At 35.5% G+C, this 18,065-nt stretch overlaps 2 protein-coding genes across 2 annotated transcripts; one reads left to right on the top strand and one right to left on the bottom strand.

Moving 5' to 3' along the window:
• Window positions 1-613: 613 nt before the first annotated feature.
• On the bottom strand, window positions 614-17,618 carry LOC149072148 (uncharacterized). The gene is made up of 2 exons (XM_089246499.1): window positions 17,481-17,618; window positions 614-4,474 (listed from the first exon to the last, which is right to left on the bottom strand). The coding sequence occupies exon 2, from the start codon at window positions 4,391-4,393 to the stop codon at window positions 1,124-1,126; it is 3,270 nt and encodes a 1,089-aa protein (XP_089102625.1). The 5' UTR covers window positions 4,394-4,474; window positions 17,481-17,618; the 3' UTR covers window positions 614-1,123.
• On the top strand, window positions 14,421-14,972 carry LOC149072149 (uncharacterized). The gene has a single exon (XM_089246759.1). It carries the CDS (start codon window positions 14,421-14,423, stop codon window positions 14,970-14,972), a length of 552 nt encoding a protein of 183 aa, XP_089102885.1.
• Window positions 17,619-18,065: the final 447 nt, after the last annotated feature.

Here is an 18,065-nt window from a genome sequence, read left to right as displayed (position 1 = left end):
ATTTTTGTTCAAAGCTCCTTTTCTTCTGCTTGTCTTTAAATTAGAAGTTGTACTTATTGACAGCTATGGAATGAAACAAAAGGTTTTAATCTGATCATGATAAATTTTTTTAAAACTAGATTCAATGTTTAATAAATTTCTGCAGAGGTTTTTTTATAACATTTCATTGAAAAGAGAGCATACTACGTTGAAGAGTTAACAAAATTTGCTTTTTAATGAAATCTGGAATGATCTAAAATTCAGTTTTGATATTTAAAAAAATAATCTGACTTCCAAATGTTGAATCAATCAAAAGCAAACCTGAACATTTTGTATTTTAAATCAGTATATGGTATTCAGATAATTTTCTCTCCCCACTCAAGCCGATTTTAATTTTATTCTGGATATTCCCTACTACATCACCAAACACCAACTCTGGCCATATCACTATGTTGCACTTTACTGCAATGTTAATAAGTTAGGTTGGAAATGAAGGCACCATCTATCAGTGGTCACCTTAAGCTCATTAGGAAAAATATAGATATTCCCTACTGGTCACCTCATCTCATCATAACTTTGTTCATTGGTAATGGCAGAAAAGATTTTGAAAGACATAAAACTGGTAAAACAAATGTAGAGATTCAGGCTTTTTATTGGAATATGTAAAAGAATACATGTTCAAATGATTTTGATTCTGTAAAATAGAAATTAATTTTTAAAAAACAATGGGTATTGATAATGTGCCAAGTAGCACATCATTATCAGGCACATCAACCAACAGATCAAAGAAAGTCCATTCATGGTTTTAAATTCAGTTAAGAAAATTAGAAAGTAAAACAGAATCTGTTTATTTTTAAGTTTTTCTAATTCTTCATATGCATTACCATCATGTGGAAAAAATGATCATGAAAAGCAGATACATTCAACATTAATTTTAATTGAATATACACATGAATATATATATATGTAAACCAAACACAGTCACTGCAACTCTTGTAAACTTCTAAAGTTGAGAATACAAGTAATATGGTGGCCTCGGTGAAAATGTTATATCTACTTGATATGATGAAATGACATGATTTGTTTAATGATTTAACACAATTTAAAGTCATGAAAGCAGTTAAGTAGCTTGATTGAAAAGTCTTTATTTTTTATGGGAAATAGAAGATACATTGTCTGGAATTTTAAAATGAATGCAACTTTGCTCAAAAAGTTTTTCTATGTCATTAAAAAAAAACTCCTGGAGTTCTTTCAACTTGTGTAAGCACTCATAATAACAACTGTCTTGCGTACCAAACCATAAAATTGATGACAATGCAAATTCATGAACTTGAGAACTAAAATGCAATCCTGCTGTATTTTTGTATACAAGATAAGCATCTTTTGCATCATACACTAATGATTTCAAGTGTTCTTCAAAATATTCAAATTCTTTTACAGGCATCATAAAACGTTCCATTACAGCTATTATTTTCAGTATATCATTCAATGATAGATTTAATATGTGAGGGCATCCATGTTTTCCACAGCCATGCAAAAGATGCATGGTTATTTGGAAATGAATCCCATCAATATCTTTTATAGTTACTATATTTTGAGTAGATTCTTTGTAGTAACCACTCAAAAGTCTATCAAAGTATGGAGCATTTTCAATCAATGTTTTACGTGAAGCTAAAACCTTAGAGCCATCCTCGAGATGAAATTCGACATCATAAGGAAAAGACATATATTTACATTTTAAACTACACTGAAATAACAATTTTCTAGGAATTTTGTCATACTCTAAAAGGCCATTATACAAAAGGGATAGGGTGTTGGCTGCAAGTTCAAAAACATTTTTTTGTTCTGATTTTAAACCGTTATAAATTATTGCAAGTCCATTCATTTTTATAAGCATCTTGCATTTGTAGGGTCTATTGAGAACTTTATTAATAGCATATAAACAATATAGTTGGTGCAATATCTCTCCTTTCAAAAGGATCCGTTCTAAATTGAACATTCCGTACTCTGATTCAGCTACAGGTTTAGCAGCCAGTATGATGGAATGTTTAACACGTGCAAGTTTAGCACAATGCTCACATGATGACAAATCATGTGAGGTAACCATTATTTTGTCCATTTCACCAAAGAAATTAAAAATCACTAACTTTTCAAGTAAATTATAGTTTTTCACCAAGCTCACAAAGATTTTAGCTGCTTTTTCAGATTTAACATCAATAGCTACAAGGTATTCCATTAAAATACAGAATTGTCTGTTGCCTTCAATGAAATTTACATTAATTTCTTTCATTATAGATATTATTTTTGAAAGAAGAGATAATATTAGTAAACCAATCTCTTTATCTTCAGTGATTTTTTTACGTTTTGAAGGTGGTTCACTTTCTGAAACAATCTTGGAATGATCAGTTTCATTAATGTCATCAACTGACAAGGGAAGCTTGTGTTTTACAACTTTCTGCAGATTTGGTCCAGTGGTGTTAGATGAGAAATCAGATAGTTCATCTTTATTGGAAAAACTATCCGTGTTGCCAAACTCATCACTGCTCTCTTTTGAGCAGCATGGGTCACAAGAAATTTTAGGAAACAATTTTTCACTATTTTTTGCATTATTTGAAGCCTTAATGCAGTCAGCAGTCACTTCATTTGAAAGACGTTGATCATTAGAATCATTATTACCATCATTAGTGCTGCAAGCTGCACCTTGTGGCCTGAAATCAGATGAAAGATCAGTTTTTTTAGATGTGCAATCTAAAGTTTCTGAAATTCTGAAAGCCAACTTGTCAGTTGAAACAACGTATTCATTAACATCCACAGTAGAAATTACTGAATCATCATAATCCTTCTCTGAGAGAGATTCGGGAGAAGCAGATCTTGAACTAAGTACTGGAGACCAACAAACATTTGGGTCATCAGCATAAGAAGAACTGGGTGACCATGGACTCAATATGCTTGAATTTGAAAAGGGAGAGCCAGGTGAACAATCATACAGACTGTACTCTGGTGATGAAAGAAATGCTCCTCTAAGAGGACTTGTAGTAAATCCAGTGCATGATGCAGAATTGCTGGCAGCTGTAAGTTCAGAAAGCTGAAGACCTTGATAAGTAGGACTATGGATACTATAAAATGGTTGCGTCTGACCAGATGAAACACTAGATTCTGAGTCTGAATGTTCATTATCTGATTCACTGTTGTCTTTTACCTGAAGCTGGATGGCTTTTTGCGATTTATTTTCCTCATTGTAATTGCTTTCCATTTCTGCTATTGGAACACCATAGCTGTCACAATCTAATAAATTACTGTTTTCACCGGAAAATGGAATACTTGACTTCACGATATGATCAACTCTGTTTGCATCTATGAAGCATTGTAATCTATCAATCAATTTTGAAAATATTCTTATTTCATTAAACATTGCATTATCTTTTACAACAAAGTGAAAACTATTCAAAGTACATAATATTTTTAAATGAATATCTTGATAACATGCATCAGATAAAGCAATAAGCAAAGATGGAACAAGGTACGGTTTACCTAGTGCTTGACAACTATAATCTTGACAGCACTGACATATAGCCAAAATAGCTAATTTCACTTTCTTAGGAGATGCGTTAATGTCTTTTGCTATGTCAACAAACAGTTTTACAGCACCAACATTTAGCAAATGAATTCTTAACTCTGGCACATATGCTAGGTTCTCAAGGCATATTAAAGCATGTTCACTTATTTCCAAATTTTTTTGGTCATAAAGTAGCAATAAAGTTGAAAGTACTTCATCACTTATTTGTTCAGCAACAGCACCACTGCAGCTTTGGGTAAGAACAGCAAGAGCTTTCACACAGCAACGGGAAATAGCTACATGATCTGAAGATAAATGTTTAGAAATATGGAAGTAAGCTCTTTCCCGCAAAAATGCATTATGAGTTTTTGTGTCTTTAGCTATGATTCCTAATGTGCGGACAGCATTTTGCTGACATGAAGTACTATCTGTAGATGAAAGGAACTTGACAACAGCACGGACTGCTTTACATTTCTGTACATAGGTTATAGCATGACTTTTGGTGAGGGATATATTTGCAAGTGCAAGACAAGCTCGATTTACAATATCATCACTTGCTTGCCCTTTAGTAATCCGGATAAGCTGTTTTACTCCTTTATTTTGAATCACTTCTGTACAAAGAGTAGAATCTAAACAACAATTACATAAGATACTCAATGAAATTCTACAGAGTTCTGGTAGATCTAAATAAGAAAATAAAAGCTTGATTATATCTCGATGAATGAGTTGTTTTATTTTTTCACAAACATTATCCTTCTTTTGCTTCAGTTCAGACAGACATTTATGTATTTCAGATCTGTCATCACCTCTTAATATACATATAATTTTATCATCTGAAAGATCTTCATCTAATTCCATGTTTTTCTACTCTAATTTGTACTCATAACAAAAAAAGAATATCTCGATGATAGAAAACTCTCTGCAGCAGCTTGATGTATTCTGAAAATAAATGAAAGATTTATGATAGTTGCATGACAAAAAGTACAATAATCATGCAGCTAAATCTAATTTAGAGGCCACCTTTATTTAGCCCATCAGACTGCATAAAATGTTGTGCAATGAAACAAATAAATGCTGAATAAGTCATGCAAATGTCTCTATTCCAGTATAACCTAAGTAAGTACCTGCAGTGCAACATTTTCAGGTTAATTTACAAAGGTATGGTTCTGGCACTACAGAAACTACTACTAAACCAGACACGCACCTCATCCATATTCCTCTGTGGAACCTCTACCGAATTGGTACATGTTGGAATGTGGGTGTAAGTATGTGAACCTTCCGTGAAGTTTGTTTCTGTGTAATGCTTGTTATGTGTAGTGCTACCATCTGCACAATCAATTTTTTAAACTGAGTTTTTTTTCCTCAACTCATAGATCACTACAGAAACTACAAATTGAATGAAATTTGCACCATGTTGTGAGTTGATCTTATCTATACACACTGTTCCACATTCTTATACATGAAATATTTTAAATACTCATTTTTGCCATACATGTTATCAATTTATAAATAAGCAAATTTTTTTTCTTCAGTTTCTCATTGATACACAATGCTTCATAAATACACAAGAGAATTTTTTCCCCAATAATTTATTTTTTTACACATCATTATAGTATTTTTTATTTAGCCTGTATACAGTCACATCTTGATACAATATTCTGCAGGATTATCATTATACTGAGAGGCAGTATCATAATATTAACCTAGATTTATGCTGTTTTTGATATTCTGAATGCATTTTTAGTACCATGAGAAATTACCTACTCACCTTCACCTCTTTTTTTTATGATCACGTGACTGAGGCTTTGGGTAATGGCAAAAATGTAGATGTTGCAACATGTTTACTTTGATTTCCAAAAGGCATTCGATTGTGTCCAACATGGTAAACTCTCGAAGCGTTTTTACACGAGATTGGGATTGGGGGCAACTTGCTGAATTGGATAGAATCGTGGTTGAGAGATAAATCACAACGGGTTATGGTGAACGGGGAATTCTCTGATTGGACAGGCGTCACTAGTGGAGTTCCTCAAGGAAGTCTCCTGGGCCCTTCAGGTTACATGTTTGTATAACCTAAAGTTTTACTTTATTTTTATATTATCCACCAAAGTGACTGAACTTTACCCAATAAAACTGCGATCAGCTTCTAGCCCAAAAATCGGCAATGCCAATCAACCTCCCTGCTCACAACGTAGTGTTAAGCAAAACGACACTGTCAGATGGACATTTTATATAATACCAATGATTATTTCAATGTATTTTATACATATATAATTTGATGTGGGTAATTTTACAGACAACATGGCAGAGCCCATTAACTCCTTTTAATATAATAGCACATTCATTCCTCTAAATCCATTTTCTGAAGTGGGAAATATCGCTCGGGTGGGTGATGGAATGGTCTAGGGCAGTGGTTTTAACCAGAGTTTTGGGGGTGTATGATGGAGAAAAAATTGTAATGTGCTGATTGATTATTCAGGGAAATTTAAATGAGAAAAATTGTTAGAATATTATGTTAATGGACAATTTATTTCTGGTTTTTGTATCTGGCAACACATTATTAGTCAAGTATTTAGTTTCAGGTTTTTGGCAACAGCACAGAAAACATGGCTGCTCAAGTCTGAACAGCAACAGATGTTGTCTCTCACTTTAAGTGTTTAAATCTCTATTAAATATGTGTCTGTCTTCAATTGAATATTCTGGTTATAATTACTTACATTCACACACATCATTAGTAATAAGGATATATCAACACATGGTTTGTACGGTCCTTGAAAACCTTGAAAAGTCCTTGAAAAAAAAAGTTCATTTTCAAGGCCTTGAAAATCCATGAGAGTCCTTGAAAAAGAAATTTTTTTTAAGAATTATTTGAGAGTCCTTGAAAAATTTGTTTTTTCTGAAATAGTTTTCGCCACTTTTTTTTTACTCCGTAAGTGACGTCGTTAAAGTGCAAAGCACAGGGAAAAAGCCTTAGCAGCCAATAACCCTGTATAATTGTATTTAAATCACGTTTTTTCCCATTATTCTTAAGCCGGGTTTTCGTAGGAGCAGGGGGGGGGAGAACTTGGGGGGTCTGGTTTCCCCCCCCCGAAATGTGAGAAAATAACAGAAAAAAGGGAAAAAGATGGCCAAATCCATTGTTCTGTCCCTTTGGTCCCCCCCCCTAACGAAATTTCTGGCTACGCCCCTGGGGTGAGTCATCTGAAGTATGAAATAATTCGTCTCTCTGTTGCTATTACATCGCCGGCTGGTTCCGGACCCATCATGCCACATCTCTAATCAATCGTTGTCGCTCCTGTCATCGTTCATCCGTCCGTCTTATGATTCCGCATCGCTTCCGATCGTCGAGTTTGCAGCTCTTCCCGCTTCGGGTCGTGACCTTCCGACAAGGTCGATGAATGGTTCCGCATCGATCATTGCTTCCGATCGTCATCTCGGCCGTTGTTTGCAGCTCTTCCCGCCACGTGAGGTTTCGTCTCGGATCGTGACCTTCCTCGAAGGTCGATGACCTCACGGCACGTGTGATCCGATAAAGATCGCCTAACCCCTGCAGTCGGACTAGATTGATGAGACAACGGACTTGCATTGATGTACGGTATGAAAATTGAGAAATAATTCTGTTATTCGTAACTTATTTAATTGTTAAAGAATTAATAAATTTACTTTTGTTAAAAACTAGAAATTTCTTAAAAATCATTTGTCTCTCTCCTTTGTGTATCGATTGCACCAATTTCGCCAGACCAGAATCCTGGGTAGTTATGCTGGGATGTCGCAACGTGTAGTGTGATTATGTAACACGTTTCTGTTGACGCGAAATGATACAGTTCGTTTCATGCGGCGCCAAAAACCTATGTTGGAATGTTTTTTTTCTTTTTATTTTCTGTGCACGTGGAACCGCTCGGCCCGACGCAATATGTAAATCGCCGGCGGCGTGCTCTATCCCTCACGGGAGCTCGGCTTTATACTGTAGGCTGGTTTTTTTCCGCGTGTGTATGTCGGGATTGTTTTTTTTCTCCCTGAGATTGCCGGTTGTTGTTTGTCGGCCGTTTAATTAATTTATTTTTTTATGATCGTAAATGATCTTTTTTTTTTCTTGCAACTTTTATGGAATAAAAGCTAGAGTTCAAAATGAACTTCCGTTCGTTGTTTTTTTTCTTCAGCTCAGTCGGCACGCTCTGGCCCCCAACAACCAATACTTACTCCTAGAGTAGAAGTCCTTCTGCTCTAGAAGGTATTGCAACAACCCACTTCTCTAGGAAAACCCGGCTTTATGGTAGCATGTATCCTGTGATCGTATGTAGACGTATTTGGCGTCGTTGGAAGTCATTAAACTTTTGTACTAGATATTTTTTCTGGAGGACTTGAGAAATCAATATCTTAGAAAAAAAAAAGTTTCATAATTTTTGCCGAAATAATTTCAGCAGTCCGTAAGGGAGCGAAGCTTCCTCTGATTACTGTCAACCATAGGCGGAGATTGACTTGGAAGTCTGTGGGGTAGGGTGACCATACGTTCCGTATTTCCCGGGACAGTCCCGGTATTTTCTGTTTTTTTGGCCGTCCCGACTTTTTGGCAAAAGTGTCCCGGTTTTTCCCGTATTTTACACGAAGCCAACTTGAATTTTTATTCTTTATTGAAGTCAAAGACTGACATTATTTTTCAACTCATAAATTATTTTACGATAATTACAACTATATATGAGAATACTAATCTCCCACATTTGCCTTGAACGTTTGTCTTTCGTGAAATACATTGTAATTCACTGCAATTTGCATCATTTCCCGCCATTGTGATTTTTCCGTAATTTCAACAATATTTGGCAACTTTGTTTGGTTTTGGCGTTGTTTTTGGTGAAAATTGGCGTTGTCCCGTATTTCTCTCGAGGAAATATGGTCAGCCTACTGTGGGGGCATGGTCATTATTTCTGGGGGCATGATGATGATGCCAATTCATATATGCATATATACATTAGATCAGTCAACTTCACCTTTCACGCTGCCCCCCCCCCCCCGTATCTCCGTGCTTGTACAAGGTTCTTTAAAGAAAGAAAACAAAAAATGAGTAGCAAGTGTGTACTTTTGATTGTTTCTAAAAAATCCCTTCTATCAAGATTGGTTGCTGAGTGTGCCAGACAAAAATGCCGCCAAATGCAAGCTGTGCTTCAATGGGTGAATCGGCGCTGAAATAAATTGAGCTTATATTACTGGAGGGAGTATGACGCAGGGCCATAACTAGGATTTTTGTATTGTCTTGCCGCCCCCACCAATTCGGAATTCGATAATTTTATAACGGTGTTCACCTAAAAATTGCCACCCGTGCCCTCTAGTACCGGCGCTAGTATGACGTCAGTGGTCTACATAATTCGTTGGAAGATCACGTGATGCGTTGAATGTCGGCGCATCTACGTTATTCTCTAATGGCATCCATAGTTGTTTAAAGGAGTTTAAAACAATAAATGAAAAATAATTTCAGTATCGATGATATGATTCCTAAATTAATGAGAGATAATTCCAAAATTAATCAGAGATAGTTCCTTCCAGAATTAATGAAAGAAAAAATTACAGAATTAATGAAAGAAAAAATTACAGAATTAATGAAAGAAAAAATTACAGAATTAATGAAAGAAAAAAATTACAGAATTAATGAAAGATAATTCCAAAATTAATGAGAGAATTCCAGAATTAATGAAATAATTTTAGAATCAATAAAAGAATTCAGCATTAATGAAAGAAAGAATTTCAGCATTGATGAAATAAATAAATTCAGAATTAATGAAAGAAACAATCTAATCTTTTTCGATCTTTAAAAGAGTTCTTTTTTGTAGTCTTTAAAAGAAAATTAATTGCAATATTTCGAGACTAAACTACATTTCAATGAGGAAACTGACAGGCAGGAACTGTGTTCGTGCCTGTGTTACGCCCTTATTCAATGTGTCATATGTTTTGTATGATATATATATGTGTATGTGGCAAGGGCGTAGCGAGGGGGGGGGGGACTTGGGGGTCTGGTCCCTCCCCCCCGAAATGTGAGAAAATGACCGAAAAAAGGGAGAAAGATGGCCAAATCTATTGTTCTGTCACTTTGGTCCCCCCCCCCCCGAACGAAATTTCTGGCTACGGCCCTGGTATGTGGCCTCCTTTATTCATTACAGATGATGTGAAATAAAGTAGGTAGAAATGTAATCTCTCTGAAAGTTTTAATAAAAATTAAATATGCGCCTATTCATGTGAAAAATATGCGTTTGTAAAAAAAGTCCTTGAATTTTTAAGTTTTACCTTGAAAAGTGCTTGAATTTTTTTTCGTTGGAAGAGTACGAACCATGCAACAGATCCAAAATAATATTTAAAAAAAATTAAATTTTTCAATTCAAAATATGAATTATACCTACATTTTCACACCTTATTTTTAGCTTTTGCTCACAAAAATGTGATGCGTGAAATCTAAATGATCGTAGTTTGAAGGGATTCAGAAGGTATACTCATGTATGCAATTTTCACATGCTTTTGCCAAGTTTCTTTTTTTTTTTACTCTGTTTGCAGTACTAGATTATTTTTCAATCTTAATTCCATGAATGATGGTGAGGTGCAAGGTGATTCCATTGAAATGCGAGCAAGTGCACGTATTAAAATGGAATTTCGAAATTTTGATTTAGAACAATTTTTGTATATATATATGCTCAGTTGAAATCATTTCCAAAACTAGGGAAGACGGCTTTACAACCACTTTTACCATTGGCTACCACCTACCTTTACAAAATGGGTTTGCTTTACAAAATAACTTTAGCTGATGAAAACAAAAACCACAAATCACTTGAATGTTAGTGATAATATGTGGGTAGGCCCCCCATTTAAAAGAAAGAATCTAAATTTCAGTGTTGTTATGAAAAAAACTATAACAAATTAATAAAAATCGATATGTAGAACAATTCTAATTTTGTTGCATTGATACTTGTGTGAATTTTTTCTTCTATAAATTAGTTTTAAAATTATCTTTCAAGTTCAGAATTTTTTAAACTACACTCAAACCTGTTTTTGTGCGGTCGTTTTTTGTGCGGTATATGGAAATTTCAATCAAATTAGAACATAATTGACGAAGAAAACAGTTATTTTCCGGATATTATGCTGAGGTGAGCTCGGAAAGAAAAGTCATCACGTCTCCGCCGGGACTCGAACCCAGGCCTCTTGCATACCGGGCAAGCATGCTACCATCTACACCACTGGAGACACATGAATCTGCCTTCCTAATTTCACGCACTGTGTCGTGAGGCGCTGAAGTAGAGGCATTAGTAGCCTCTCTTAACTTCAGGAAATGGCCCCCGGGTGGGACGGTTTAGAGAGATATAGATGGCTTCTTTCTCAGCCAGAGATATCAAGGAAACAGTTATTTTCCGGTTATTTTCCAGGGGTGGGGCATGGCCCCACATCCTGGAGTAGGACTCCTAGGCTGGGATCTTTTATGGGCCCCTTTTATGATGAATTTCTAGTGTTAAAAAACAAAATAGTAAGAATCTGCTGGAGCCCATCAGCTCCCACACTAGTGGGGGGACATGGGAAAGGGAAATAAAACCAAACTGATAGCACAGTAAATTTAATACATTGAATCTGGAAATGAAAATTCTTTTTTAGAAAATAAGCATTGTTTTCAAGAAATTGAAATTATCATTTTGCGAATTCTGTGAAGTACCGTTACACAAAAGAAGGAAGCTGTTTGACCAAAGCCAATTTTACAGAAACATTTGCAATTTTAATATACATTTTAAACCATTTTTTATATCATAATACCCTGTTTTATAAGAAAGTTTTAGCAAAACTTGCCCTTTGAGAATGTGATTCCATGTAGGCCTACATCAGTCATTTTGGGTGCAGCACACAACATTGAACCCCCCCCCCCCCCAGATTCTCCTGGCTTTTTCAATGGATTTTTGTTTCTCTAGCTCAGCGGTCTTTAACTGTTCTTGAGTCGCATGCATTGCCTATGCCCAAAATCAAGTGACGAGCACCTTTATGGCAACTTCAACATAAGTACGCTTGAAAGCTGCATAATTGTAATCCTTTGATGTAATTTTTACAAGGTGTTTAATCCAAGCATTGATCAAATATTCGCAAATATGAAATTGGACACAAACATTGGGACAACACCATCTATAGCAGAAGGCCTCCATGCAAAGCTCGTGACGTCACTGAAGGTCATCTCACCTATAGCCATTGGATATAGCAGGCAGACACATGTGCCATGTTTACCCTTTTTTGTAGTGATATAACCAATGGCTATAGGTGAGATGATCTTCGGTGACCTTCTGCTATGGATGGTGTTGATTGACCACTGCTGATGCTACAGGGAGCACCATAGAGCTCACAAGCAACAGGTTGAAGATGGCTGCTCTAGCTTTCTATATTTCTCTCCTCCTTTTTAAGAATCTCTTCCCTCTTCTATTTCTCTGAATATTTACCCATACTCTTTTGAAGAATTTGTTGCATTACCAATATACAGTAGACTCTCGGTAACTCGACACATGGCTAACTCGACTATCCAGATAATTTGACATCTATTATTCCCTTTGGTTGGCCCAATACTAATTTCAATGAAGGGGAAACTCTCTAACTCGACACATGTTTATGAATTATTAACCGACTGAATATGTCATTTGGTTATCATTGAATATGTTTGCTTATCATTGTGAGTATCGGCGGCCGTGAATGCAATGGCTCCACGCGAGCTTCATACTTTAACATCAAAATCAAAAGTTGAAATTTTCAAAAAACTAGAATCGGGAAAACTGAAGAGTGAACTCGCCGAAAAATATGGAGTTGCACGGAATCCATTTCAACATTTGCTAAAACTGAGGGAAACTTTTTTTCCTCATTTGAATCTTCTTATGAACCAAGCAGAAAACGCATAAGAAATCAGAATTCACGCAGCGATGTAGAGGAAGCAACTCTTTTGTGGTTCAAATCCCTCAATCCCATTATCAGGATCAATAATTCAAGAGAAAGCCAAAGATTTCACAAAAAATCTCAATCAAGGAAATTAGGAATTATCCTAAGTATGAAAACTTTTTACAGAAAATTACAGACAAAAAATTTGTGAATTTGTGGATGTTAGAATGGATGCAAAAATTTCTGTTTTAGATGCAGTTGAAATGATTGATTCTGCATGGAACTCAGGCACGAGTGCCATGATTCGGAACTGCTTCCGTCATGTTGGTTTTTGTTCCGAGTCTTTGGAGAATGATTATTTCTGCAACCAAAATTAATTAAAATAAAAAGATTATTTCTCCTGAAGGTTCCTCCCAGATTAAGTGTGAAGAAAGCATAAATAACACTATGGGGGATTGTCAGAGGCGTAGCCAGAAATTTCGTTCGTGGGGGGGGGGGGAGGCAAAGTGATAGGGAAAGATTTGGCCATCTTTTTCCTATTTTTTGGTAATTTTCTCACATTTTTGGGGGGGGGAACCAGACCCCAAGTCCACCCCCCTCGCTACGCTCTTGGTGATTATATCGATGATGAATTTGTGAGTATTGATTCTGATCTTGTAACTTCAGGACTTTTAGTCAGTTAATTGTCAGTTAATTACCTGGTTTAAACTCATTTCTAAAAATCAGGGCCATAGTGAAAGGGGGACAGAGGGGTCCAGTCCCCCTCACCCAAAATTTCAGAAAATGACTGATTTTTATGGAATAACATAGTTGAATCTATTATTCTATCACTTTTGGTCCCCCTCTGAAATAAATTTCTGACTACACGTGGCTAAAAATACTTAATTCCCTTACATGTGGCATTTATTACAGAAAATACACCAAAAATATATTTTTTTCCTGTTTAATTTTGTTCATTATATCAATACATGGGTGGAGATACGGGGGCGTGGAGGCATGCCCCCTCTCCCCCAGCATCAAAGGTGAAGTCGACTAATCTAATGCATATATTATATAGATGAATTGACATGATTGTGCCCCCCAGACTTCCAAGAGCAGCTATTTTGAAAAAAAATTCTAATAAATAAAATAATTCATGTTATTCATGTTATTCTTAATTCATAAGATAATTACTATACTGATTAATATGATTACTGTTTTTTAAAACTAAATAAAAACAATTTTATTTTGACATGTGAAAAATGAATGGATCATTAATTTTTGTGGTTGAGTGGATCATTTAAACGCCAAACTATCAACAGAGTTACTTTCTGTTGTGAAATTTGAGATTCTGGGTCCTTTTACATTAGGGGGTGGGTCACCGTTCTCTATGTAATTTTTTTTTTTTAAATTTCTATCTAGCACAACACGAAAAGGGTGCCAAATGATACCTGTAGCTCACATAAACTTTTTTAAGAATGGGTTATCATCTTCTGCCTCCGGATTGACTAAAGGATACATATTTTGAAAAAAAATAACTTTTTTTGATGAGTTGCCACAGTAAGGTTTAAAAAAAAATTTAATGTGTGCCTATCAAACAAATGCAAATTGCATGAGTAAAGTTTATTTATTATAAGAAAAAGTTTACAGAAAAATGGCATTCATATTATCATCATCATATTTCAAATAGCGTGAAAATTCTTCTTACTATTGAATTTCGGCACAGCGTTTCGAGACTGATTTTTTATGAAGCTTTCTCATAAAAAAGAAAAGAAAATGGATTTGAGCTGACGCATCAAGCCTTTGACTGGAGAGGGTGACCGGGTGATATGGAAAAAGAAAATACGAGATTTGCTCGATTATCACGAGGGTGCAATTGATGGCAAGCTGAGGAAGCCAGAGCCTCTTGGTGAAAATGAAAATGGATTGGAAATTAGGAAGCACAAAGAACTTTGTAACTCGTTCCGGAAAGCAAATAGCTATGCTAAGTCAATGATTGCAAGCACGGTCACCGACAGTGTGTATAAAAAAAATCATGGACAATGATTCAGCCTATGAAACATGGGAAGCTTTGAAGAAGCAGTTTGAGGCAACTGCAAAGGATCAGTTATTCAAGATATGCACCAAATTTTTTGCATTTGGTTGGGTTCCAGATGTTTCCACACACATAGCAAAGCTAAAGAGTCTCTGGAATGAAATGAATAATGTCCTTGAAGCAAGAAGTGAAACCAGATTACCGGACCTGATGCTAGTCTGCAAGATTTTGCACATTTTGCCAAGTAAATTCGAGACCTTCAAATCAAGTTGGATGCTATTGGCTAAGGATGACAAGAAGTCATTCGAAGAGCTGTCAGTGCAATTGTGCATGTTTGAGAGAAATTTCACCAAGGCAGAGGATAGTGGCAAATGTGTACAGGAGGCATTAATAGCGACAAGAGCAGAAAGTCAGAAACATGGTGGTAAAAACAAACCGAAACCTTGGAAAAGAGGAATATGCAACTACTGCAAACGCAAAGGACACTGGATAAAAGAATGCAGGCTGTGGATCGCTTATGGGAGACCCCCGAAGAATAAAGCCAGTGAATAAAACAAGTGATACACCAGTGCATAAAGCTGCAGCAAATACAGCGTTGATGTCTGTCTCTGAAGAAATCCATATGTAGCAGATAGTTCAACATCATATTGGATCAATAATGGGACAACGAGACATGTCATGAACTGTTCCAGGTATTTTGTTGACTTCGTGAAATTTGATAATCCTTGTGACATCAAAGCTGCTGGAAGTGAAACTTTAGTCACAATAGGGAAAGGCACCATCAGAGTCAAAACAACTGTTGGCAGAAAGAGCTAAGAGATTCTTTTGAAAAATGTTTGATATGTTCCACAAATTAGTAGAAATTTATTTTCTGTTCTCGTAGCGCAAGATTGGAATCAAAACAGTGTATTTGTGTTGACTCCCACAGAATGCTGGCTAAAAGTTAACAATTAAGTAGTGCTCCATGGATCACACAGTGTGAATGGTAGTTTATTCAGCTATTGAACCGATTTTGCCCAGAAAAGAGATAGAAGTTCCTTTTTGCAGTAGACAGCTCCTTGTTACAATCATACCTTGAGAGGTGGGGGCACCAAGACAAACACCACATCAAAAAGACACGAGAAGGAGTTAGGCATCACAGTGAGCCTCGACAAACAACTGTGTGAGCCATGTGTTTATGGCAAAGCACACCGTTTATTATTTGGAACCAGAAAGAAAACTTCTGAGCCAGGTGAACCTATGTCCGCTGGTGTTTGTGGCCCATTCGAGGAATCTTTCCAAAAGAAACGGTATCTGGTGATGTTCAAAGACAGCTTCACCAAGTTTCGATATGGCTACCTACTTAAAATAAAGTCAGAAGTCAAAGATGTGTTGGAACATATGCTTGCACCATGCGAATACAACAGGACATTCAGTAAAAAAAATCACAGTGTCAGTGATAATGGCAGCGAGTTTGACAATGAAGATGTGTGTGCAATCCTGAAATTGAGAGGAATTGTCCAAAGACTTACAGCTCCATACACACCTCAGCAGAATGGAGGCAGTGAAAGTGAATTTAGGTCTGAATGCAACCACGATGTAATTGTTGAAGGTAATTCTTAAGGTCATGTGGTGACAGTCAAGCGGAAAAATTTCTCTTTCGGAGAATTTCACCACTGATCCATCAGCCCTGATAAAAATTAATGTGTTGTTGATAAGATGGGGGAGAGGAAAAGAAATTTTAGAACAACGCTAGCCTGAAAAAAATGGTGGAATTTACTTAAGGAAATATGAATATTGTTGCGAAGAAATGATAAATACATAATGCTTTTTGAGCCATGTTGCAGTAGAAAACTGAAACATACATACTTAATTATCCAATATGATTTATGAAAGTTTTCTTCCATGTTCACTGGGATCTAGCCCTGCCAGTCTCTATGAAAGGCGGGGTGGGGTGTTATGCTATATATCTTACGGTGAAAATGATAAAGAGCTGTTATTATGAATAATCACTGGCCATTTCAATAAGTTGGATAAATTTTGTTCATGTACAGTAAATCTATCATATTTGTAGATTATACATAATCATCAAACATGGTTAATGCGATAAATGAGTCATCATTATGTATGTAAGTAAAGCTAACATTACAAGACTGACAATTTTTATAATATGCTTCATGTTTACTTAAATTATTTTTCATGGCAAAATGTGCATGGTACTGTACATGTATCACATAGCTGCTTCGTGGTCAATAAAAATAATAGTGATTAGATAGTACAATATTAAAAATTGACATCACTTCTATGTTGGTTTCTTTTACATACAGTGAAGTGTGTGGAAAAAAAACAAATGCAGCATCAGGTTAATGATTTTTATATTTGTGTACGATTATATTTTGGTTGATTAAAGCTTCTTCTCACATATTTTGTGTGAAAAATTCAATTTTCGCTCAATTTTTAAACTAAGAAAAATTGTCAAAAAGTAACAATAATATGTGGATATGCAGTTGACAGAAGAGATGATACACCAGGCTAGGAAAATACATATGCATAGTGTGATAAAGTTATTGCCAATGAGAAATAGGCGTATTAAATTCACATGCTACACAAAAACCTGCTCCTAGGAAATCCCGCTTAAATTACTTCCTCCCAGGGATGGAAAGGGGGCAACTGTCCCTGGCAGCAAAACAAAACTGACCCTTAGTTGTGGCCCTGCTTCAATCTACAAAGAAATTTAATCTCAGTAAAGAAAATAACTAGCTTTTAGATAAAAGTGGTACGGATTAATAAAATTGAAATTTTCAAAAAAAAAAAATTCTCAAATTACAATAGTTCCTAAGCAAAAATTAAAATTACTATAAAACATTTTTAATACCGAAAAATAGTTTGGTTTAATTGAATTTTTCATTCAAGAAAGAAATTGAGCAATTCCGGCTTCTGGAAACCATTTCGGATATCGATATTCAATTTAATAATCGAAAAAAAATTACATAATTCATAAAACATGAAATGAATTATCTTGGTATAATTTTGGTAATGACAGTCTCAGCGTATAAAAATGTAAATTTAAATCATAATTACCGGAATTCAATTACTCATGTGTTTCTCACGATACCAAACAGAATAAAAAGTCCTTTTAAACGTCAGTTTACTTTTTTACCTCTTCTTCAATTATACGGGACTTTTTACCTCACAACAGCTGTTCAGTCGCTCTGCAGTGTTGCCAAAAGTAAACAACTAATCTTTATGAAAAAAACCCAAATAGAGAGGACCTTTGAAACAGCTAAAACTTCCTTAGAGGAGAAATAAAAATCGATGAAAATTTCACGAAAAATTTTAGGCAAGTGGTTCTTTCTTTACCGTGTATCGGGTTGCGAACCTGAAGACCAAGGTTCGAATCGCGAAAGTTATCCATTTTTTTTTTAAACTCTTCGTCAGAAAATGATTTAAACATTTTAACTCTTTTTGCTGACCCAATACATTTTACAATATATTTTGCGGACTCTTAAAATACAAGTACTGTAAATCAGTTGAATATTAATAACAAAAGCATGGAGAAAAAATTAAGACCAATAATGTTATGAAAAGTGTAGTTGTCTTTTAGTGTCTTTTCCTAAGTTCCGATTTTTAAATATTTTATAGCTGTTTACGACTAATTAACGCGCA

This window comes from Pholcus phalangioides, unplaced genomic scaffold (assembly GCF_987345545.1).
Source record: "Pholcus phalangioides strain wild (caught in Gottingen) unplaced genomic scaffold, Ppha-v1.0 ptg000017l_1, whole genome shotgun sequence".
In the NCBI taxonomy this organism is placed as follows: domain Eukaryota; kingdom Metazoa; phylum Arthropoda; class Arachnida; order Araneae; family Pholcidae; genus Pholcus; species Pholcus phalangioides.
The sequence above is the reverse complement of the archived record's forward strand: the minus strand, read 5'-3'. Positions and strand labels throughout refer to the sequence as shown.